Here is a 25,332-nt window from a genome sequence, read left to right as displayed (position 1 = left end):
CTGCCTTCGTTGTGCCCAGCTTATTTTTTTACTGTGCTTTGTGTTTTCCTATCAGATCTAGCGTTCACTTTATACTGCCTCTTTTATCACTATTTGGAAACGTGAAATGTAGAAATATTCTAGAGCTTGAACGCCATGTTTACCATTAGGCTAATTTTTAGCCTAAGTGAAACCACAGATTTAGTACTTATATGTACATCCAAAGAGAGATTTTTCACTGAAAAAAATATGAAAAAAAAATCACTGAAAAGTATAATTCTGGTCAAATGAATGCCAAATTAATTTATATTATGTAAATATAGGCAAAACTCTCGTGTGTTGCAGTACAGATAACTATTTTAAAATGTTTATTTTTTAGAGAGAGAGAGAGAGCGTGTAGGGAGGGGCAGAGAGAGAGGGAAACAGAGAATCCCAAGCAGGCTCTGTGCTCTTAGTGCAAAGCCTGACATGGGGCTTGATCCCACGAATCCTGAGATCATTATCTGAGCCAAAATCAACGGTTGGATGCTCAACCGACTGAGCCACCCAGGTACCCCAGTGCAGATAACTTTTTTTTTTTTAATGTTTGTTTATTTTTGAGAGACTGAGAGAGACAGAGCATGAGCAGGGGAGGGGCAGAGAGAGAGGGAAACACAGAATCCAAAGCAGGCTCCAGGCTCTGAGCTGTCAGCACAAAGCCCAACAGGGGGCTTGAACTCATAGACCACGAGATCATGACCTGTGCTAAAGTCAGACGCTTAAACCAACTGAGCCACCCAGGTACCCCAGTGCAGATAACTTTTTAAAGAAAAAGGTCTGCAGAACAGTCAATAGACACACATGAATAAAATGGAAAACGATTTTGTGACCTTGTGCATGTTCTGTGGTCTCAGCATGTGTCACAGGCACACCCTCTCAAAGCTCCAGGCCCAGAGCAGAGGCAGTTCTTGTCATTTGCTCTGCAGGGACTTGCTCACCTCTTCCAGCTCTCAGATGCCCTCATTTGACCTTTCACCTCCCCAGGGAAGGGACCCCAGCTCTCTAGGTCCTTTCCTGTTCTCCCAGTGGACCACTGACCTCCACACATAGAGGCCCAGAGACTTGGCCAACCTCATCATTCCTTCTGTCTGCTTTTAAGCAAGTATTTATTAGGCATCTGTGAAGTCCAAGGGTTTCTTTATTGTACTGCTCCCCCTCCAGCACTTCTTCCACAGTCTGTCCATCCCACCTTGAGGCCTGATTGGAGAGCCAGGGTGGGTGGGCAGTGGTCAGAAGTCATCCTGGGAGTACACCTACCACCAGCGAATTTGACTTTCCCTCCTGTTCTTACGTGGGAAATACAGTAACGTTTGCCATGTTCTTTCAGACGCACATGCTTGGCCATCAGGAGTATTCTTCCTCACCGCTGTTCCAGGTGCCAAGGACTTCAGGCAGGGAGCCCTCCGCTCCTCCTGGGAACCTCCCACACAGGGGGCTGCAGGGCGCGGGGCTGGCTTACGCCACCAGCTCCACAGAAGACCTCCAGCCCGGCCACTCCTCGGCTTCTCTCATCAAAGCGATCCGCGAGGAGCTCCTCCGGCTTTCCCAGAAACAGACCGCCGTGCAGAACTTCCACAGCTGATCGGCCTCGCCTTGCAGATTTGCCAAGTATCTGCTTCCCGTGGAAGCAAGACTAAATGGAAATCAACTGAGTGGGTGTTTGTAAGAGGATGTGCATCTCCTGGGCTAGGCGCCCATGTAAGGGAGCAAGTTGCAATTTTAGAAGATGCCATAAGTCACATGACAGCTCATGATGCTTTTAATCGGTTGGCAATTTTTTGACCACTTGGGTTTCAGTCGAAATTTACGTACTTCTGGCCAAAAGCCAGCAGCACTTCATGAAGACAAACCATAAGACTAAGCTAACAAAAATCACTAAATTAGTCTCCTTTTTAAAGGTAAAGGATGAAAATTGTGTAGATGGTTTAGGGATTATTGGAATCCAGCGTTTCTGTGGGAAGATGTGATTCAGACTGGTTTGTATGATGAACTTGCTGCTTTGTTTTTTGAGAAAAGAGATTTGAAGACATTTTATTAACAGCTTGATTTTCCTCTTTTTCTCCATAGGAACTTATTTTAATAGTCATATTAACAACAAAAATACTAAGACTGTTTGGGAATTTACAAAGCTACTAGTGAGAAACCAAATGATAGATCGTAGAGCCTGATGATTCCAAAAGAAGCCATCATCTGCATTTTTCCTTCTACTTCTGGTGCTACAGCTCCGAGGGCCCCCTTCACGTTTATGTCTGTGAAATGCAAACTTTGGCTTTTTCAGTGGAAGAGTATGTTGAGGATTTCATTTTGTCCTAGGGAGGAGAAAACAAACAAAAAAACCTCCCAGCGCGGGGAGGGGAAACGTTACTATTTATTTGGTTATTCAAAATACATATCGAAGTTTAGATTTACATTCTTAAGTGTATTTGCTGTTTAATTAATTGGGCGCATGTGACTGCCAATAGCATCCCATCTCAGCGCATGCCATTAGTAAGGCCAGTGCTAGAGGAGGCGGCTTTCAGGAGGTCATAACTAATCCTTGCACTTAGCTGATGAGTTGCTCGCAAATCACATTTGAATGAGAAATCTCCCACGAGCAAAAATTGTCTATGAAAACTCCTAGGGCCAACAGATTGTTATGCACGAGTGCATTTCTAGTAATCACGTTCTCTGTGTTCAAGACCTGGAAATGAAATGGAGTTCGGTCCAGCCTCTCTGTAATAAATCAAGAAATGTAAAGAGGAGCTTTGAGGACCACAAGGGAAAGGAGGGAGTTGCTCCCAGTTTCTGATTGTATTGTGCACGACCGCTGAGTGGCTGTTAAAACCATCTTACATCCTTGGGGCCTGACAGAGGGTATCGCCTCTCTTGAGATTCACTCTTGAAGTAAACATTTCCCTACTTCCCAGATTAGAGGAAGGATCATAATAATAAGGGCCGTTCTGCTTTCTGGTACTTGAGTGAAGTTCAGAAGAAAAACAGATAACTGATTTCCACTCTGAATCCTTTTTTATTAGATCAACTATTACTTTTAACTAACCACAAATCAACAGGCAGAATTCAGGACTCTGAGGAATCAAAATCTGCATCAAATTTTAAGAACCCTGCAACAGCTGAAATAGGTTTCCAAAATGTAATCACTGGGGGCCAGAATCGTTGCAGCGCTTCCTCATTGAAGTCTGTCAGATGGTCTTACGATACAGGGCATCTCGCTTCTGGGAAGTTAAATGTAGCCATTTCATCCCTGCCCCTCTGGAAGAGAAGGGGCGCAGGAGAGGAAGTCTCTCGAGGATGTTAAAGGAACGGAGACCCCTTTTCAGGCAGCCCTCAAAGGCTCCAAGCAGTGTGGGAGAGAAGACCCCCTCTGGGCTCGATTTCTTACCTCTCAGTCTTGGTCACATACCAGACTCTCCCCAAAATGGAGGAGTACTTTGCATGTCATTCAGAAATACCAGGTTTCCCGATACCTAAGCAGAATTTTATTTGGGACATCTTACAGTGAGTTCAGACTGTGTGACAGCAAATGGAATAAACACAGGCTCCCTTCTGTTCTGCTCAGTGTTGTGTTTGTACCCAGTGTACTAAGAATCGTTACCTCCTGTGTCCATCACAGAACCAGATGTCTCTTCTCCAGGGAGCTGCAGTAGGGGATCTTGATGCCTTTCAGATGAGCATGAAAGGATTCTACCTGTATTGTTGTGCTTAGAATTGATACACTTTTAAGCAAATGTCAAGACCAAAGATAACACGAGATAACCGGTGGTGTGTGGTGTGGTGTGAGCAGGCCCGTGGGATCACAGCGTTCGTGAGTTGGTCGTAAACCACACTTGGTCTGCACTTGTGTTCTCTAAACACCTGCAGCAGTCTACCTGTCACAGAACTCAGGACAGACTAACTGTTGTGGGGAGCACCACACCCAAATGGATCTCCGGACGCCCAGTTAACGTGATCTACTTAAAAGAAAGGTCCTCATGTCGATCGTGGGTGGCCTTGGAGTTCTAAAATGAAAAGTTAAATTTTGTGTCTCTTTTTCCTTAGTTTGAAAGTTCTAGTGGTAATAACGCAAGCTATCAAGTTGACTTACAGTTTTAGAGAGAGTTGGAGAAATGATCGTTTTCAGAGACTACTCTGTCACCAACTTGCTGTGTCAGGTCCATTCCTGAGCCTCATTCTCATCAGCTGAACGAGAACAGACCTCCCCTGCCCACCTCCCAGAATTTCTTGTTTTGAGATTCACATGTGCTCATATGTGCAAATAGCCTTTGAGGAGGGAGCACAAAGCTTGGTGAAATGTAAGATGTTATCTGTATGATTGCACTGGAATTGGACAGTCTGATACGCTGTCATCTACCAGTGAATGAATTCACGTGGAGGTAACCAGAGCGAAACTAAGGTTTCCGTGTGTCTCTTCGTCTCTCCCGATTTGCTTTAAATTCGCTTCCGTTGCCATTAATTTCAAAACAGTGTTTATCAAACATCTTTCTGCTCATGATTTTTTGCTGTTTGTAGCACCAAAAAAGTCACCATGAGCCCTGTGTTCTGAGATCTTAGAGTCTAAGGCAGATAGCACAGATGGGTATAAAAGACAGAAGAAGATACAGATACATAATGTGGTGTGAACGTCAGAAAGGATCATTGAAAATACACCAGTGCGTTGGGTACTCAGGAGAAGGGAAGTTGCACTTTGGAAACCACGGGGTTCTGGGGAGAAGCCCACGTGAGAAGCTACTGTAATGAAGACGGGGGAGCTGGTGAGATGGCAAGGAAAGAGCTGGGAGTAGGCCTGAGGAAGGACGTAGAAAGTAGGCGAAGCTGTCATTGAACATGAACTTGATCTGCTGCAGTATGAGGACAGGATCCCTAACCGCACTCTGTAAGGAGTTTTAATAAAACAAGAGGAAGAAATGGGACTGTGAGAAGGGGTTTGCAGTAGTACAACAAGAAAATGGCCAGGTCCGCGAAGAAGGTCTGCTCAGCAAGAGATCCAGTCTGGAGGAGGGAAGAGAAAGGTACCAAGAACTGCTGGAGGAATTATAAGTATGAAAATATTGCAAGAATTCCACCAAGGTTTATGGCGTAGAGCCGATCTCAGTGGTCAGCCGTAAAACCACATTAAATCCTTTGTGGAGCAGAGTAGGTTATAAATAAATACATCCCACTTCTTTGTAGCTACCTACACAATTTTCTCCAGATTTTGTTTAATTTCAGAATATGGTTTGATTTTGGTGGCATATGACTTTTGAGCAGCAGACTAAGCGGGTTTTGCCAACCGGGCTTTTCAGGGCGTGAGGCCTGTGATGCAAAGCACAGGTGAGAGGGGCACCTGAAGGCTTTGGGCCGAAACAGGTAATGCTGTGCTTCTTGAGCCTCCCATTTAACTGTGTACAGGGTCAGTGTTTACTGTATTCGCACTTCTTAGTGCTCCAGTGGCCAAACCGGTCACTCGGACACCGATTTGCTTTTGCAGTAATCCACACGTTAATCATTACATGAACTTCCCGTCCCCTTTCCTACTGGATTCTCAGACGTGAATGAATTTGCTGGTTGAAAGGAAAGCTGGTTGAGGTTCTGGGCAGGGGAGAAGGGGGCTTCCAGTCTTAAGTACCACACTGACCTCTGCTCGAGGTGAGTTGCAGCCATTCCATTTCTACCTCCAAAGCCAGTCTCCAGAGCCTGCTTATCCACATTTGTCCCGGCGGGAGGGTGAGGGGGTCTGCTTCTGTACCTGCACACTGACCATTTGATCACAAAATGCATTTTTATGGGATGGTAACTTGAACTTCATTCTGACATTTAATCCAACACATTAATGGATATTCTTGTAACAGGTGAGAGGGGTTTCTAAGAGCAACTGCTGTAACATACTCATAAAATGTAACAGGCTCACACTTACTACCTAATGAATAAGGGGTGTGTATATTTCAGGTTTCTTTTGATATTTTTGGAGGCAACTTTCAGTGTTTAGGACTCCTGTCTCTAGTATTAAAAAGACTTGAAAACTGAAACCTCACGGTACGATCCTAATTCCATGCTTGTGTGTGTTAACAGTACATTTGAGAATTTATCTTAAGAACACGCAGCAGCATTGAAATTTAGGAAAAGCATTTTAAATGCCTTTGGAAACATGAAACAAAGTTAGGAACCCGCAAGCAAGTGAGAGAAGGAATGAATGTCTTAAGCTAAGGTGGTCTAGTCCAAATTAGTTTCCCACAGGGTAGTTATGCAGGCTCCTTGCTTTGCCTTTCTTCCTCTGGGTTGCTCTGCCCTGGGGCCACTTCACATTTAAAGAAAGAGTGAATAGTAGAAGGGACAGAGATTTTGAGTCGCTTGGTCCCTGATTCCACCGGAACTTTCTGGACAACTTGGAGCGTCGTGAAGGGTCTCATGCCCCTGATTCAAGTATTCATGACTTGACAACCTAAGTGTGCAAGTTAGGAAGAGCACAGGGCCACGTTCAAGCCAGACACCCTGTGCTGTTCCTCTTGTTCACGGGGGAAAGAAGGAGGCTTTCACCAATTAACGCACTTGCTCTAAGCACCAGAGGGCTCATTTTAGGAAGGGGTATACACTCTGCTTAGCCCTCCTCCAGAGCATCTTCGAAGGAGCATGGAGATTGGGCTCATGACCCTTGCAGGAAAGGAGGCTCAGCAGAGCCATTCTGGGATACCTGCTTGTCTCCTACTTTGTCAAGGTCCACGTTCCTCTGACTCTTCCTGCACTCTTCTTCCTGGATTGTGAGTGATAATGTACGAAAATACGCAGAGTCAATTGAGGCCACTTGTGGCATCAATACTGCAACTTGAACTTGACAATCATGGTTTGCTGGTCTCAAACGGGCACTTAAATTTCAGTGTGGGTATATGATTTAGTAATCGAACCTTCCCTTCTATTTGTCAGTTATGTTTCTACCCTTCAATTAGCTGCACTGTTTTCTAATGTGCTGTAGAGTTTTTGAAATAATTTATGCAAGTGTTTGGTTTCCATGTTTACAATTTATACTGCTTTCCTAGCATTTTAAATGGAAATGTCAATAAATGCTATGAATTGGTGTCAAATGATATTTTTCTGTTTCTTTCCTTTGTAACGTGATCATTTTTCTCATTTGTGAAATGTGATGGTTGAAGGAGATGATCTTTTTCTCTAATTTTTGTGGCCCTGGCGAGAACACCTACGACTTTGATTTTCTGAGGAATTAAGTGGAAAGGAGTCTCGTCAGCCTGTGGAATTCGCAGAATTGTTTTCACTCCCCTGGGTTGGTGCCCACCCCCTTCTGCTCACTGTGTTTTGCACTAATCAAATTGATGCTTGCAGATTCATTTAGGAATTAAAAGATTAGGACTCTACAAAAGATTAGGACTCTACCTTTACCTAGAAAGGTAAATGAGAAGATCAAAGTCTGCACAATCTCGAAAGGTAATAGGTTCAACCTGGAGTTGTTTATGAAACCCAAGACAACGCCTGGAAACGGAGGAAAGCCAAGGGAACAAAATGCCGTAGAACGTAACAACGAGATGAAATGTGGAAACCTGGATGGGATCCTGGAGCAGCGAGAACAAAACAAATGACATTAGAGGAAAAAAAAAAAAAACCAAACAGTGGAACCCAAATAAAGTCCCTAGGCTAGTCAGCGGTATTGTGCAAAGGTTAATTTTGTTGGTTTTGCTAACTTTACTAGGATTACTAAGACTTCTCTTAATGTCAGTAAAGGACACGCAGAAACACTATTTTTACAGCTTCTCTCGAAATCTAAAATCATCTAAAAATTTTAAAACAAGTTTGATGCAGATCAAGCCCCTAGACCCGTGCAGAGGCTCACGTGAGCCTTCCATGGGCACCCACAGCCCAGCACCTGCCATGCTCCTCTGGGCGGCCAGCTCTTCCTGAAGTCGGAACCATGGTTAGCAGCTGCAAGTCATGGGTGAAAATAAACCTTCATGAAGGAAAAGTCACAGGAGCAACCACAAGGAGAGTTTGGACCTAAAAAATAAAAAAAATAGACCACTATGAAAGAGACCTTCAAGTATGTTTTAAATGATTAAGAGGTTTAATGTTAAAAGGATAGGATATTATGAAAGTTGAAGCACATTCGACAAAACCAAATATTAATCCTTGAAGGAAAAATAAAGGAAATTTAAAGCATACACATGCACGCACAATGGCCAGATACTCTGGTGTTTTTGACATAGCTGAAGAAGCAGTCGTTGTGGTAGTTTTGATTAATAGATCCTTATGTTTTAGTAAACACAGCTTTAATTAAAAACAAAAAATAAAATACAGGGTAGACTAACTGGCACACCTCATTCCCCTAAGGCATTGTAGATGTTCTGCATGCAAATCGCTTCAAAACTATAGAAGAACAAGGAGTTACCAGAAGTAGCTAAGGCTTACAAGAAAGGTCGGGCTGGTCCCATGCCCAGACCTCGAACACCGAGTTGACATGAATATGAATTTAAACTGTAATTGGCATTTCTTTTCCCTCTGTCTCCTCTTGCATATTATACCTGCCAAGCGTAGCTTAAGGTAAAAAGAAAACGAGAAACTAGCATTCCCAAGAGAGAGCCTTTGGTCGTGTCTGAGATAGTCAAACTAACGAAATGTTTTTATTGTTGTTGGACCACCTGCTATTTGTTTAGTAACTTTTTTCCTCTAAAGATCTCCTGATTTTTCCTGTGTTGAGGACTTGAAAAATTACAGCCCCATGTCCAGGTAACCCACACTTGTGTAGTTGAATGATTTTTTGCTGTACTCTTGCCAAAGGATAGCATTCAGAAGCGTAAAATAGGACATGTCTAGAAAACTTACTGTGAACTTGCTTTAGAGTAGCTGTGTCATGGATGGTTTATACCAGTGTCTTGCAAATTCAGTAGTGTAAATACTTAGGTTTTGATTCTGCGAAATGATGATATGCCTTAAATCAGTGGTTTTCTTTCAGCATCTTAAAGTTCTGAGATTGTTCTTTAAAAAAATTTTTTTTAACACTTATTTACTTTTGAGAGAGAGAGAGAAGAGAAGAGAAGAGAGCATAAGCCGGGGAGTGACATGGAGAGAGGGAGACACAGAATCCAAAGCAGGCTCCAGGCTCTAAGCTGTCAGCGCAGAACCCGATGTGGGGCTTGAACTCACAAACTGTGAGATCATGACCTGAGCTGAAGTTGGATGCTTAATCATCTGAGCTGCCAAGGCACCCCAGAATTCTGAGATCGTTCTAAAGGAAACAGTACAAAGAGTTAAAAGAGAGAGAAAGAGAATGGCTTAAAAGCTGAAATGGGGTTGCTGATTTAAGTACAAATGAATGTTGGTCTTTTTTTCCCAACAGTAGTTGTGCACTGTGGTTGCTTTTTAAAAAAAAAAAAGTTTTTTTTTAACGTTTATTTATTTTTCAGACAGAGAGAGACAGAGCATGAATGGGGGAGGGTCAGAGAGAGGGAGACACAGAATCTGAAACAGGCTCCAGGCTCTGAGCTGTCAGCACAGAGCCCGATGCGGGGCTCGAACTCACGGACCATGAGATCATGACCTGAGCCGAAGCTGGCCGCTCAACCGACTGACCCACCCAGGTACCCCTGTGGTTGCTTTTAAAGAGCAGCAAGAATGGTCTACTTTGAGCAGAATCTAGAAGAAGCTATTCCCCCTTAGATTGTCCTAAAGTGTAAGAGACAGGAATCCTCACTGCCTGGGTTTGAAGTCCAAGAGCCCGTATGTTTTTAGATTGCTTTACATTTCTCCAATACTATTAATTCTGGATTTCTTGTGAGACCAATTTTATACACAGATTAGGAATACAGTTTTTTTTTTTTTTTAAAGAGGACATAACCAAATTTTAAATCAGAACATCCAATTACTGTATGTAGCCCTTTAGCCCTAACCTTTTTGGTTCTACCTTTTCTGGTCAAGATGCAGATTAGCAAAAAAAGAAGGAAACAAAAACAACTCCACCATCAGAAATACTGCAGTCAAGATTTTAGTAAATTTTGGTCTTTAAAAAAAATATATCTCAGCCAATTTCATCTCATTTGGTGACTGGGACTGATTTGCTTTCTAGTTGCTATTACAATAAGCTGTTGATTTGGATTCCAAAGCATGGGGTTGTGGGAGGGCGAGGGGGGGGCGAAAGGATTAGAATTGGTGCTGGGGGTAATCTGGAAAGCAGCACAGGGAGATGTGTGTGTCTGAGGGTCTTCAAGCAGTAGTTTTCTAACTGTTGGAGGAAAGTGGTACCATGACCTCGAGAGGCCCAACTAGTGCCTAATTCTGCACACCAGTGGGGGGCACTGCTCAACGGGTCCCCTGACACAATACATGGAATTTTGTAGGGGCTTTGTGCCTGGTGTTTGTACCTCTCTTGGAGGACTTCGTGGGTAGCAGAAAGCATTATTCTGGTCCAGAAAGCGATATTCTGTTTCTGGCCCTTGGCCTTAATGCTAGTAATTTACAGACTTCAGCCCACAAACGGCTTTTGGGGGACCCTTGTGAAAAGTGTGTGCTTTGATGTCTTTTCCTTGACAGTGGGGCTTCTCTTTAACTGGTGAATTTAGGCATACACACCAACTCTGCGCAATGCATTTCCTGCTCTGGTTGGCCCTTCATCTATCTCTACCCCCTGCCACTTACATGCCCATTGACCACACGGAGAATGAAGCAGGAATAGTGCCTCAGCTCTATCTGCAGGGTCCATGACCTGTGGTTTCTGACACACTTCTCTGTGCCTCAACCCTTTTCCACATAACTAAAGCTTCACCTTCTGAGGTTACTGGCCCCTGGACCTCAGAAATTAGAGTTTGTATGGTCTTCACATCAATGGGTTCAGAGTGACTTACTAAATTTTATATGCTTCAAAATTTAGAAGGATAATATTGTGATGGGTGGCAATCAGAAACACAGGCCAAAAAATAAACAAAAATATCATTTATTCCTACTAAGTTTAAAGCCCTACTTCTAGGATTAAAATGTGTGTGTGTGTGTGTGTGTGTGTGTGTGTGTGTGTGTGTATCCCATATATATATGGAATATGGCCTAACAGGATTTAATAGGAAAAGAGTTGAGGATGTTAATGGGCACGTTAGGAGTGCTGGGTATACTTGAAAGATCAACCCAGCCTCAGACACTTCAAATAGAAATATATTGACCCAGTGAGAAGATATAAGAATTTCCACCTCCCCAGCTGGTTACTGGAAGAATATAGGTGCCAAATTTGGAAAGGGATGTTTATGAATTGGATGGAGAGACTGGGAGAAGAGGAGCCAGAATGGCAAGATTAGAATCCATGTCATTTGAGGAAGAGTTGAAGAACCTAGGTGTTTCGCATGAGCAGGGAAGGCTTTGTAGGAAGCAAAGCTGTCTTCAAATATCCAAAGAGTTGTCTTGAGCAGGGAGATTGATTTGCTTTACGGTATCTTGGAAGACAGAACTAATACCTCGTAGTAAGTCTTGGCCCAGTCAAAAGAACTGAACAATTAATAGGTCAACACAGAAAAACCATTCTCTAGAAGTCCTTCCCATTGGCCTCTGGTGAGGACCTGTTTGCCATGGCACTGAGCTTATCCATCATGTGGCCTCCAGCAGAAGGGTGGCATGTCTGGGCCCCGAGACCTTCTAGCTCACCCAGTCCTTTTCTAAGACTTTCATGAACTGATAAGGTAGAAGGTGAGGATATGGACCCCTGGAGGAGAGATGGAGCTATGGAGGAGGGACTGACCAAAACCAGCTCAACCTTTCCCCAGAGTTAGTACAATGGGGAAATATTCCATCCCCCACACCCCGGGGTGGGGGTGGGGGGGAGAATATTGTATGTCTGGGAAAAATAACTATGAATAACGTTTAATGGCTTATAAATACCCTTCTGCAGTTAGAACTTGGCATATCACTTGTGTATAAAAGCAATCTCAGCTCCAGTGTTAAGAATGTCATGGAACAGCAAATACGTTCACTGCACTGGACTAGTGTGTATGGAAATACTACCGGCGCATGAATGCATCATGAGGACCTTGACAGGAGCAGTCTGTGTGGAGTCCTGGAGAAAGAAGCTAGGTTGGAGGGGGAATGAAGGAAGACTAGGAGATGGGAATGGAGAGACAAGTGAATCTAGACAGTTCTTTTCAGATATTTTGCTGAGAAGGGATGCAGAGAAATGGGGTGGTTACTGAAAGGTAGGGATGTAGGGTAAATGACATACAAGTTGCCAAATAAAATACAGGGAAACCAATTAAGTTGAATTTCAGATAAACACGGGATACTTTTTTTAGTTTAGGTATGTCCTAAATATTGCATGGACACACATACAAAAATATTGTTGCTTATCTGACATTCAAATTTAGATGTATATTTTTATTTGCTAACTGGAAACCTTAAAATGACAGGTACCAGATGTGTTGCGTGCTTATGGGGATGACCCACGGAATTGGGGGAAGTTGTTACTGTTAATGCAGAAGACAGAGAAGAAAGTGAGAGATGCTGGGATTCAGGGCATAGTGGGGAGATTAGCCTTCAGAAGAGCAGGGATATTATTCCATTGTGCAAAGGAGAGAAAACAGAGCAGAAAACAGATTCAGGTCAGTGAATTTTTGATTCTGAAAAAAAAAAAATTCCAAGTGAATATGCTACCATTTCCTTCAATTTGTAAGCTCAGGGATTGTTTTTAGTAGGTAGCAAAAACATTATTTGATTTCACATTAAGTTGTCTAATCTTGTGCTTGTTTAAAGATGAACTCCGGTTCATTTTACGTGGCTGGTAAGATATATTCAGGTTATTAGTGTCTGTTATTTGGGGTAACATAATGAATGAGTGACATAGTAGTATTTATTATTTTAAATTTGTGAAGGTGTGTTTTATGGTCCAGAATGTAGTCTATTTTTGGTGAATATTACATGTAGGCTTGAGAAGAATGTATCATCTGCTGTTGTTGGATGGAGTAGTCTATATATGTCAATTAAATCCAGTTGATTGTTGGTGGTGTTCAGTTCAACTGTGTCCTTACCGATTTTCTGCCTGCTGGGTCTGTCAGTTACCGATAGAGGGGTGTTGAAGACTCCAACTGTAATAGTGGATTCATCTGTTTCTTCTTGTGGTTCTATCAGTATTTGCCTCACACATTTTGTTGCTCTATTGCTAAGAGTTTACACATTACGGATTGTTAATGTCTTCTTGGAAAATTTGCCCCTTTATCATTCTGTAATACTCCTCTTTATCTCTGATCAGTTTTCTTGCTCTGAAGTCTGCTGTGTATAAAATTAGTGTAGCTACTGTAGCTTTCTTTTGACTAGTGTTAGTATGGTATATTTTTCTCCATCTCTTTAATTTTATCTATGTCTTTATATGTACAGTGGGTTTCTTGTAGACAATATATAGCTGGGTCTTATTTTTTTAATCCATTCTCATAGTCTCTGTCTTTTATTTGGTGTATTTAGACCATTCACATTTAAAGTGATTATTACTCTATTTTTTACTATTTTCATCTACTGACCTTGTTCCTTGTTTTTGTTTTCTTGTCTTCCCTTCTTTTTCTGCCTCCTCTGGTTTTTTGAGCATTTTATATCATGCCATTTCTCTCTTAGCATATCAATTTTTACTATTTTAAGCAGTTGCCCTAGAATTAGCAATATACATTTATGACTAATACAAGTCCATTTGCAGATGACACTGTACTGCTTTACAAGTAGTGTAAGGACCTTACAACAGAGTTCCGAGTTCTTTACATGTTGGACCAAAACTTGGAAGATATGGTGTATCTAATTCACAAACACGTACACACACTTGCCATTAAGATACACACATTTCCTCATCATGTTGCTCAAGATTAGTATGCATTTATTCAAACAGTCTTCAACATTTAGATGAAATTTCTTCCAGGCTCTTTCCTATGCCTTTTCTTTTACCTAGTACAGGGACATAATGTATATATATAATGTTCTATCCTGTTTTCCTTCTTTATTTTTTAAGAAAAAGTTTTAATGTTTATTTATTTTTGAGAGAGAGCATGAGCAGGGGACGGCCAGAGAGAAAGGGAGACACAGAGTCCAAAGCAGGGCTCCAGGCTCTGTGCTGATAGCTCAGAGCCTGATGCAGGGCTCCAACCCATGAACCATGAGATCATGACCTGAGCTGAAGTCAGATGCTTAACCGACTGAGCCACCCAGGTGCCCCCTGTTTTCCTTCTTTAGCATTATCATAAACGTTATCTTGTGTCATTAAAGATTCATTTTTGTCCATGATTTTCTGTCTAGATAGACATATTTTCCCCAAATTCTTGTATAATTTATTATTTGTTTATCTTACAGCTTCCATGTATCTGATTTCATTTCTTTACTAAAAACATTTTTTCCCCCTTTGGCAACTCAGTTACACTTGGTTCTTTTAAAATTTTTGTGGTTGTCACTCCCAGTTCCTTTAAAATTTCTTTTTCTTTAAAAATATTTTTTAATGTTTATTTATTTTTGAGGGAGAGAGAGAGAGAGAGAGAGAGAGAGAGAGAACATGGGTGGGGGATGGGCAGAGAGAAAAGGAGACACAGAATCCGGAGCAGGCTCCAGGCTCTGAGCTGTCACCGCAGAGCCTGACATGGGGCTCAAACTCACAAACTGTGAGACCATGATCTAAGCCAAAGTCAGATGCTCAACCGACTGAGCCACCCAGGTACCCCTCCTTTAACATTTCAATAAAGGAATTGCTGATTTGTTCATCATCATTGTCTAAATATGATGTACATAATTCTGGAGGTGGATGTTGGAGATCAGGGTATCAGCTTGGTAGGGTGAGTGCCCTCCGTCTGCCGAGTTACAGAATCCTCATTGTATCCTCACATGGTGGAAGGGGCTAGATATTTTTTTCTGCATAATGTTTTTTTTCTATGGATCTACCATAATTTGTCCATTTCTCTAGTGTTTGGTTGTTTCTGATGTTTTGCTATTATAAATAATGATGGGCTAAATACCTTTTGTGTATAAGTTGTCTGATTTTCAGATTACTTCCTTGGAATAAATTCCCAGAAGTAAAATTACTGAGGTGAATGATCTGAGTAGATTTAAAGGGACTCCTTTGTATTTTAAATTATTTTTCAGAACTCCTGGGTCAGTTTAGATCCCCAGTGTCCACCTTGAGAATACATGCCATTGTCCTCGGAAACCAACATTGAGAAAACAAAACTATATTTATATTTATTTTTTATAGAGACTTTTTTTTTTTTTTTTTTTTTTTTTGGGACAGAGAGAGACAGAGTATGAACGGGGGAGGGGCAGAGAGAGAGGGAGACACAGAATTGGAAACAGGCTCCAGGCTCTGAGCCATCAGCCCAGAGCCTGACGCGGGGCTCGAACTCATGGACCGCGAGATCGTGACCTGGCTGAAGTCGGACGCTTAACCGACTGCGCCACCCAGGCGCCCCTTATAGAGACTTTTAAAAAATGTTTGTTTATTTATTTTGAGGGAGAGAGAAAGACAGTGTGAATGGGGGAAGGTCAAAGAGAGAGAATCCCAAGCGGGCTCTGTCTTATCAGCAAGGAGCTGGATACGGGGCTTGATCCCATGAACCACAAGATCATGACCTGAGCTGAAATCAAGAGTCAAATGCTTACCTGACTGAGCCACCCAGGTGCCCCTTTATTTATATTTTTAATATTTTATAATTTGACCAACAAGAAAGTTTCCACATAGTTCTCATGGTTATCATTTTACATCTATCTAATATCCCACAATGTTATCTTACCTTTTTACCCTGTTCTTTGTTAGCAGTCTTTTTCCAATATGTTACATTATCTAGCATAGCAAATTATTAGAAGCAACTATTTTCCAGACTATTTTCTAGTCTTGTTTTCTTTGAATTATTTTCTGTCAGGCAAATTATCAGCAATAAGTCATAAGTTCTGAACATTTTTATTATGTATGGATTTTAAAGGGCTCTCTCACGGCGTGATGAACATCATTTACTGGAGGTCACTGAGCAAGGACACATCCTTTTTGAAGTGTGGAAAGTGTGTGTGTGTATGTGTGTGTGTGTGTGTGTGTGTGTGTGTGTGAGAGAGGGAGAGAGAGAGAGGAGAGGGAAGGGGGGAGGGAAGAGGAGAGAGAAGGGAAAGATGGGAGGGGAGGGGAGGGGAGGAGGAGAGAGATGGAACCCATTGGCCTCTAAGGTCTCATCTAACTCTGATTTTGTGACTTAGTATATCATCTCAGTATCCAAGGCAGTCTTGCTGATGAGGGTTTGAAGAACTCCAATGTGACTTTGGCCAACTCACATTATCTCCTTGGGTTTCATTGAAACCCATAGATGCACATAAAGATAATTTATGTAAATCACATTAAATGCTAAGTTAAATATCTCTGGGTAAAAAAAAAAAAAAAAAAATTAATGTTGTCACCCTTAGACCATCATGGAAATCTGATTTGCCTTACATGCAAATTCCTTCCACCCCACAGATTTTGTCCACCTGGCTCCTTGCTACTCCCTACCTGCCCCCCACCTCCCAGCTTAGGGTTCTTCAATGGGAATTACCCTTGGGAAGCTGGAGGTGAGAGGTTTGTTTGCTCCTTTTGAGCTGGCTGCCTTCCATATGGCTTTATCCAGGATGGCTTGGAAAGCTGCCATCTCTGAATGCAAATTGGAGATGATGGGAGACAGTGGGAGGTTCATTGTATCCTGGAGAAATGAACTCTTGCAATAATAAGTGTCAAGCCTGTGAAAGTTAGTTTAAAGTACTAAAAATAACTTTTTAAAATTCCACTGTAGTATTTTATAGAATAACACTGCACCTTGGGGCGCCTGGCTGGCTCAGTCAGTAGAGCAGGAGACTCCATCTTGAGGTTGAGTTTGTTCAAGCCCCACGTTGGGTGTAGAGATGACTTAAAAATAAAATCTTTAGAGGTGCCTGAGTGACTCAGTCAGTTAAGTGTCTGACTTCAGCTCAGGTCATGATCTCACGGTTTGCGAGTCTGAGCCCCGCATCAGGCTCTCTGCTGTCAGCACAGAACCTGCTTTGGATCCTCTGTTCCCCTCTCTCTCTCTCTGCCCCTCCCCCAGTTGTTCATTTTCTCTCTCTCTCTCTCTCAAAAATAAATAGACATTAAAAAAAATAATAAAATCTTTAAGACAAAAGAAAACAGTGGACCAAAATATCCTCCACATAAGCCTCATAGGTCATGGTGTCTGAAGTTTTCTCAGCATCTTAACACAAAAACCGGGGTGGTGTTTAACCTCATAATCTGCTCATTGTTCCGCAGACTTGGAGAAGTGACCCGCTTTGTGTACATCTTCATTCATTTCTGAGAAAAACACATGGTGGTCTCACTCAGTACCAAAAAAGCCAACTGCCGATTGCTCTCCTGAACAAAACAGTTTCTTCACATTCTCCCAAACTTGGCATGATCCTGGTACATCTGAGGGCAAGAAGACCGTGCTGGAGCCCAGAATCTGATGACAGGGCTGTAAATTTTATTTTTAACCAGCCAGAATGCATACTTGCCTAGAATTTTATTTACAGCCAACTTTTAAAAATCTCACATTGAAAGCAAAATGCTAAATCAGATACAAATCAATAACAATTCCGTCTTCAGATTCAAAACAAAATTGAATTCAGTAAATCGAATTCAATATCTAACAGTAGGAATGCTGTGCACGTTATTTTGGGAGAAGGCGTGGACATGATTGATGTCTATCGTGAACAGGCAGATAGAAATAGTAAAAAGTCGATTTCAATTTCTGAGGCAATTGAATGAAATACCTACGTGTGGATTTAAAAAGCATGTATCCCATACTACTTAAATTAAGAATGTGTTTCTTCTGTGACCCAGCATTACTGCATCTGGCAATATTTCCCAAGGAAATACATTCACAGGCCCATAAAGAGAGCACGTGGGGATTTTCATGGTGGTGCAGTGTGGAAGGGGGGCTTGAGCCCATCAGGAGTGCATATCTGAGGGAAGGGAGAAATGAACCGTGGTGGCTTACACAGTAGAATTCTGTGTGGCAGCTAGAGGCTTGGGACATATGGACATAGTGTAGATAGATCTTAAACACATTACTACTGAGTGAGCAAAGAGGCAGGATGAGATCTAGGTAAGGTAGGTTCAAAATACCCGAACTTATAATCGTTCACTTTTTATAAGAGCATAGATAGGGATTCATGTGGCTGCCTTATGGAATGGGAGCAGGAAACTGAGAGAGGATTGGTGATGAAAGCGAATAAAGGGTAAAAATGCATGGGACCTTCCAGAGGTGATTGACGGCAGAATGGCAACAATATCCTGCACAGACACCCAGAAAAGTGGAGGAAAGTACAAGGTATGAGTGAATAAAACTTCACGTGGAGGAAGGCTGGGTCTCACACTGGGAATATGGCATACACTTTCCCAAAATAAGTAAAAAAAAAAAAAAAAAATGAGTTCTGTTCTCTTAAGGATAAATGCATATTTATAATTTTAATTTATTCAGCCATCCCAAGAATGGATTTAGTGAGCTAATTGGGCATTAAAGTTTGATGCTAGTGCATGTGATGCAGAAGGTGTCCATCCATTAGTTGGTCTTCTCTAAGTTGGTTTTTCAAAAAATACACTCTTCCCATTCATCCTTTTCTCTCCCACTAACTACTGATCTGTTCCCTGTCGACGTAGTTTTGCCTTTTCCAGAATGTCATATGGTTGGAATCAAATGGCAAGGAGCCCTCTCAGATTGGCTTCTTTCACTTACTAATATGCATTTAAGGTTCTCCCGTGTCTTGTCACAGCTCGGTAGCTTATAAATCAGTTTTCAAAAGAATATTTGATCTGAGTATCTTCAGAGTATAATTAAATATTCTCTGTGCTTAATATATTGCTTATAACAATATGAAATTTGTATCAGACAAGCCTCTAATTGAAGCCAAGTGTTACACCTTACCTGTCATTTTTCCCCCCTCTTAGGTTTTGGTGGCCCCTAGGACACCTCTCTGCAAATTAAAAAAGGTGCCCATTCCTCAAGAAAAACTGCGTAAGTGCAATGAACAACATGAGCTACCCTAGAAGGGCTTTCCAGATGCCAATGGGCAGCAGCCTTGCTGCCTTCAATTGCCCTCCTGCTCATGTGTACCCCGGACTCCAGGGTGCCCTGTGTTGGCTTCTCAAGTGCTCCATGTTCCTTCCATGCTGCCATGTAGAGTCAGGCAAGGGACTCTGGCTCACCAGTGTCAAGGGACAGGTAGGTGAGGGAAGCAAGCTCTGAGCCCCCAGAGAAGGGCTGGGACAAGGCGTGGGCATGCACGTGAGCTCTGCAAGTATGTTCACAGCTGTGTGTACAGTGAAGGCTGATTAGAGGAATTTACCAGAAGGAGACTTCCTGCTGCCCCAGAGCTTGTACAAGAAGACTGAAATGGTACATTCTCCACCCACTGCTGCCACCAGCTCTCACATAGGTAAGTCTGGATGGAATGGTGACTTTGTGGGGTGCACGGGATGTGTGTGACCTTGTGGCTGGCATCCGTCACCTCAAGTAGCATCTCCCAAGGAGAGTTTCCACCCTCTTGACCTGTTCTTGGGCAAGTAGTGTGTGGTGTGGGGGAGGAGAGCCATGATGGGGCCCAGGGAGGGGCAGGAACGCCATCTGGACGTCCTGTGGTAGAGGGTGAATCACTGCACACTCCCATGGCTTGAAGCTCCCTGGGTACTGCATCTTGCCTATTTACCTACTTGCTTACAGTTCTGTGGTCTGTACTTTGCAAGCCTTTGAGCACAAGGCTGCCCTTGGTTTCCAGTTGAAACTACTCTTTTCAAAAACTCCTGCTCTGCCTTAGTTTGCTGGGGTTGCTATAACAAAGGACCACAAACTGGGTGGCCCAGACCAACAGAGATGTGTTGCCTTACTGCTCAGAGCCTGAAAGTCTGAGATCAACATGGCAACAGTGCTGGCTCTTTCTCTCCGAGGGGGAGAATATATTCTAGGCCTCTCCCCTAGTGTCTGGTAGTTTACTGGGGATCTTTGGGATTCCTTGGCTTGTGGACGCGTCACCCTGATCTCTGCCTTCAGCACGTGTTGTTCTCCCTGTGTGCAGATCTGTGTCCAAGTCTCCCTTTTACATAAAAAAACTGCTGGATTAGGGGCCCGCCCTATTCTAGTGTGACCTCCTCTTAAGCCATTATACCGGCAACGACTGTATTTCCGAGTAAGTTCACATTCTGCGGTCCTGGGGGCTTCAACGTAAGAAACTGCAGGGGATACAGTTCAACCCATAATACTCCCTCCTTCCCAGTAGTTTCCTTCATTTGACCCAGTAACAGGAATCTGTCAGGTGAAAACGTCTCCTTGAGGGTACAAAGAATGGGACAAAGTTTTCAACAAAGAGTCACTATGGAAATAAATGAGGACCACTTGAGGAGCCAAAGCTATTCATTCCGAGCTTGCTCTAGCGACGGGCCCGGCCACCGTCACTTCCATTTGGCAGACAGAGGCAGGCAGGGGAGGGGGAAAGCTTTATCATGAAGAGGGGGGAGGCCCTGCATCTTCCATGCGCCCTGATTGTAGGCTGTTGGCATGGATCAGCTGTAGGTGGACTAAGGAGTGGGGTATCCCGTGTGCCTGGTTAAAGGGGCACATTTGGCTTTCCCTGGATGGTCCTACGTTGGAAACGGGGGCGGAAATTAAATCACCGAAGCTATCTGTTACTAACCAAATCCTGGCTGTTTGGGCCAGTTGCTGTGGAGGGGTTTGGCTTCCTGGCCTGGGTGCTGCAGGTAGTAGTTGGACTTCCTAGACCAAGTTGACTTCCTGGACAGGTAATGGGTTGGCTGTCCGGACTCGTTGCTGCAGATTGTGAGCCAAAGTTCCGTTCTTATGTATGATCTGGCCCCTGGTCCATTTGTCTCTCATCGCAGAATTAGCTTGTTGGGCAGACCTGCCAGTTACTCGCTTCCACAAATGGCTTAAGCATGTCTTATTATAAACTTGTGGAGACAATAATTTAAATGTTTCCCAATCTTGAGGACTTTCCCAAGTTTTCCCAAGAGCCTCCTCCCCTGTAACGGCTCTACTCCGGTTGTTAGCACAGGCCATGTTCTTGGGTCTCCTGTGATTGGCTAAATCATCAGATGTTTACTAAAGCGTGTGCCGCACATGTAGGCCTCGGGTGGATGGACCCCTGCCTTCAGAGGGACCAGTGAGAAAGACAAGCAGGTAGATAGTATAGTCCAACCTGCTCCGTTGTCAAAGGTAAAAAAAAGTCAGACGCTGAAGTGGCGAAGGACAGATTTTAATTGTAATACACTATTGCTCTAGGGAAGAGGGTCTAGCGGGAACTCAACTTCAATTATACAGAGGTGATTGGGTATGTTAGGGGGAATGAGGGGGTAGGGAGGGGGGTGAGCCGGGGCTCAGTAGAGTTGGCGGAGTGAGAAATTACAAGTCAGGTCAGTGTAAATGCCGATTAGGCCAGCTGTGACTGCCCGCTGTCAGTGGTCCAAGTTAGTATTCTGTCCTCCCAGAGGCTGGGGAGACAGAGGCCCTGTCCTTCCCGATGATTACGTTATAAAGGATAGCTTTCAGGTCCCGGTTGTGGCGGATAGATAGATGGATAGACAGATATGTAGGTGTAGAAATAGACATCTACATCTCAAAGGGACAGAGGCAGAATTCACAATTGTGAGCCCGTTTTAGTAAATGCTCTAAGAAAGGGTGATCAGGTGCCTATTGTCAGACTTTGGTTAGAACAAAGAGTTAAATCTTTCCAGTCTGGAGCTTTCTCAGGCAAGCATTTGGTGAGATTGGGTCATCCTAGGGACGTGACCTTGAGCTGTTAGAATCTGTTGGTGTTTGGGGCGCCTGGGTGGCGCAGTCGGTTAAGCGTCCGACTTCAGCCAGGTCACGATCTCGCGGTCCGGGAGTTCGAGCCCCGCGTCAGGCTCTGGGCTGATGGCTCAGAGCCTGGAGCCTGTTTCCGATTCTGTGTCTCCCTCTCTCTCTGCCCCTCCCCCGTTCATGCTCTGTCTCTCTCTGTCCCAAAAATAAATAAACGTTGAAAAAAAAAAAAAAAATTAAAAAAAAAAAAAAAAAAAAAAAAAGAATCTGTTGGTGTTTAAGTCTCTGAATATGTGGGGAGAAGGTGGTCCTATCAGAAGAGGGAAGGAGAAGGGGAGGAGCAAGGTTGAGGTTTATGGGGCCTAACATATATACAATTAAAAGACCCTCTTTAAAAAATACAGAATTAAGAATACAAAATTAGGTAGTTGGGGGGGGGGGGGTGGGAAGCAGGCAGTGAGGTGACCTGAGCTGTAAGCTTCTCTTGGTTCGTGAGAAATCTACCTCTTGGGAAGGGTGTCTTTTGGGCCCTGTGAATGTCAAGAGCAAAAGTGGTGAGGATAGAAAGGCCTGGCATGTTTAAGAACTGAAATCACTCAGAACTGGGTGTGCGTGAAGGATTTGTAAGACATTAAGCTAGAGAAACGCCTGGGGATCCAATTACAGAAGGCCTTAGGGGTCATCCTAAAAGTATGGATTTTACTCTGTCAGCTGTGGGAGTCACAGGGGCATTTCAGGCAGAGGAGTGCCTTGATCATTTACTTACGTATTAGAAAGAATGATTATTCTGGAAGGAAGTCTGGAGGATGCGCTCGACCAGGTAAGGCTGGAAGGAGACGCCAGGTACAGGTTGGCTACAAGGCACTCCTACCACAAGCCAAGGAAGACCTATGTAGTCAGTCACAGCACATTATGTATAAATGACCTTAGAACAGATGCCAGGGTGCCCACAGAGAAAGCTGCTTTCCATCAAAAACATTTCTAGGGGCACCTGGGTGGCTCAGTCGGTTTAACGTCTGACTCTTGATTTCAGCTCGGGTCATGATCTCGAGCTTTGTGAGTTCTAGCCCTGCCTCAGGCCCTGTGCTGACAGTGCAGAGCCTGCTTGGGATTCCCTCTCTCCCCTCTCTCTCTCTCTCTGCCCCTGCCCTGCTCATGCTCTCTCTCTCTCTCAAAATAAATAAACTTAAAAAAAAATTAAAAAACAAACATTTCTAGATTATTGTTTCTCTAAGTTTAAAGGTAAATTTACATGCATTTTTATGGAAAAGAGGCCCAGGCCAGCCTCAGGCTTGTTGATGAGTTTTGCATGCATAGTATCACATTGTATTTTTAATAAAAAATTATATATTTATTTGTCCTTAGGTATCATACATATAAAACGGAATTGATTTTCAGATGATGATTTTTAAAAGTCAGATAATTATACCACACCTTAATGTTTAATATTCTATCTCTATGCCTTACACTTGGGTACAGAAAATGCCTTGAGCAGTGTGGGCTCTGTATCACACAGCCTGTGACAGTGCTGAGGGCGACATCATTTACTAAAAGCAAAAACCTTAAATGAAAACTGCTAGGCAAGTCCTGCTGCTTTATACCAGGGAGTTCTTAGATCCCTGGAAGGGGATACTTGGTTTTCCCCTCCAGGTTTTCCTTTTTAATTTATTGACAAATCTTTGCTTTGATAGAATAAAGAGATTCCATGCTGGGAGGGAAGATCTGAGATAAAGCATGTGGAAAGCATAACCATCAAATTATATAACTGTCTTTCTCGTCTCAAAGGGAAGAGGGATTATTTGCATTTGGTCTGTCCTTCCTCTTGTACAGATGAGAGAAGGGCGGTTGATTCACAAACGCCTAACTCTGAATTCGGCAATGGCGGCCACATTCACTTGAATTCGCTTGAACGTAGTCTAAAAACTTACAAGTTGTCCGGATTGGAGGGGATGTCAGGCACCGACCAGTGTTCTGGCTTTCTGCCTTTTAAAGCAGCAAATGAAATCTTACCGTAGGGGTCTGGTATAGACGGGGTAAGAGCCCTGGTTGCAGGGACGGGCCTTATGCCCACCTCCTTCCGTGAGGCCCTCCAGGCTTTTCCCCTGAGTTAGTAAACACTGACGTCCATTTCCTACATTTTCCACTTAGAAAACTGACACTCTGAGAGTACGTGGGTGGCTCAGTTGGTTGAGCATCCATCCAACTCTTGATTTCCGCCTGGGTCATGTGATCTCCTGGTTTGTGAGTTCGAGCCCCGTGTCGGGCTGGAGCCTGCTTCGGATTCTGTATCTCCCTCTCTCTCTGCCCCTCCCCAACTCATGCTCTATCTGTCTCTGTCTCTCAAAAATAAATAAATGTTAAAAAATTAAGGGGCGCCTGGGTGGCTCAGCTGGTTAAGCATCCGACTTCAGTTCAGGTCATGATCTCACAGTCCGTGAGTTCGAGCCCCGCGTCGGGCTCTGTGCTGACAGCTCAGAGCCTGGAGCCTGTTTCAGATTCTGTGTCTCCCTCTCTCTCTCTGACCCTCCCCCGTTCATGCTCTGTCTCTCTCTGTCTCAAAAATAAATAAACGTTAAAAAAAAAAAAATACTCGCAGATGTTAAAGGGTGGGACTTCCTGAGTTTTTCCATCTCTAAGGAATTCAACCATCACAGATTGTGGAAACCCTTTCCTCCGCTGTCTAAAAAAGTGGATCATGCTCGTGTATGTTCATACCGTCGCATCGTGCCGACACTTCTGTGCACGTTGTTTATTTAACATGTAGGAACAGTAAATCCACCCATTTTATCGATTAAACAACTGAGATTCTGAAACTACCTGGCTCTTGAGAAAACAGCAGACTGAGGCCAGGCAATTGTTTCAGTGCCCGTTGTCAGGGAGATGTACTGAGATTTTCTTGTTTTAAATGCTTAGTTTTGAGAGCCAGCACAAGCGGGGGGTGGGGGGGGGGTGCAGAGAGAGGGTGACAGAGGATCCGAAACAGGCTCTGTGCTGACAGCAGAGAGCCTGATGCAGGGCTTGAACTCACACACTGAGATTATGACCTGAGCTGAAATCAAGAGTCGGACACTTAACCCATTGAGCCACCCAGGTGGCCCGTATTGAGATTTAAAAAAAAAAATTTAATGTTTATTTATTTTGAGAGAGACAGAGCATGAGTGGGGGAGGGCCAGATAGAGAGGGAGACAGAATCTGAAGCAGGCTCCAGGCTCTGAGCTGTCAGCTCAACTGACTGAGCCACCCAGGCGACAACCCGCCCCTCCCCCTTCCCCGCCTCACCCCCGGCATCGAGATTTTCTAAAAGAACAGCCACCAGCTTTGAATCACCTGCTGCCTCCAGGAGATGCTTCTTCCTGCTTCAGAAGCCTCTCCCTTTTCTGTATTGTTATTTCGTTTGTCTAATCTAAATACGTACTCCCTCCCAAAGGGCAGAAATCGGCTCCCAAAGAGAGTCGTTTTGTCCTTTCTTCCTTCTGGTGAACCCACCCTCCTCTCCTCCTGACCCCACTGGAAATGTTCACGATGACCAGCAGCATCCTCGTGCAGGATGAACAGAAACCAAACCAAG

The 25,332-nt window shown here is 43.5% G+C and overlaps 1 protein-coding gene across 1 annotated transcript in view; it reads left to right on the top strand.

Annotated features, from left to right (window-relative positions):
* Positions 1–7,073, top strand: part of KIAA1549 (KIAA1549 ortholog) — a 154,989-nt gene extending 147,916 nt beyond the window's left edge. The window contains exon 21 of the mRNA XM_045496408.1: positions 1,346–7,073. Within this exon, the coding sequence (XP_045352364.1) occupies positions 1,346–1,600 (255 nt within the window). The 3' untranslated portion in view covers positions 1,601–7,073. The remainder of the gene's footprint in view (positions 1–1,345) is intronic.
* Positions 7,074–25,332: the final 18,259 nt, after the last annotated feature.

This window comes from Leopardus geoffroyi, chromosome A2 (assembly GCF_018350155.1).
Source record: "Leopardus geoffroyi isolate Oge1 chromosome A2, O.geoffroyi_Oge1_pat1.0, whole genome shotgun sequence".
Taxonomy (NCBI): domain Eukaryota; kingdom Metazoa; phylum Chordata; class Mammalia; order Carnivora; family Felidae; genus Leopardus; species Leopardus geoffroyi.
This window is presented reverse-complemented; position numbering and strand designations above follow the sequence as displayed.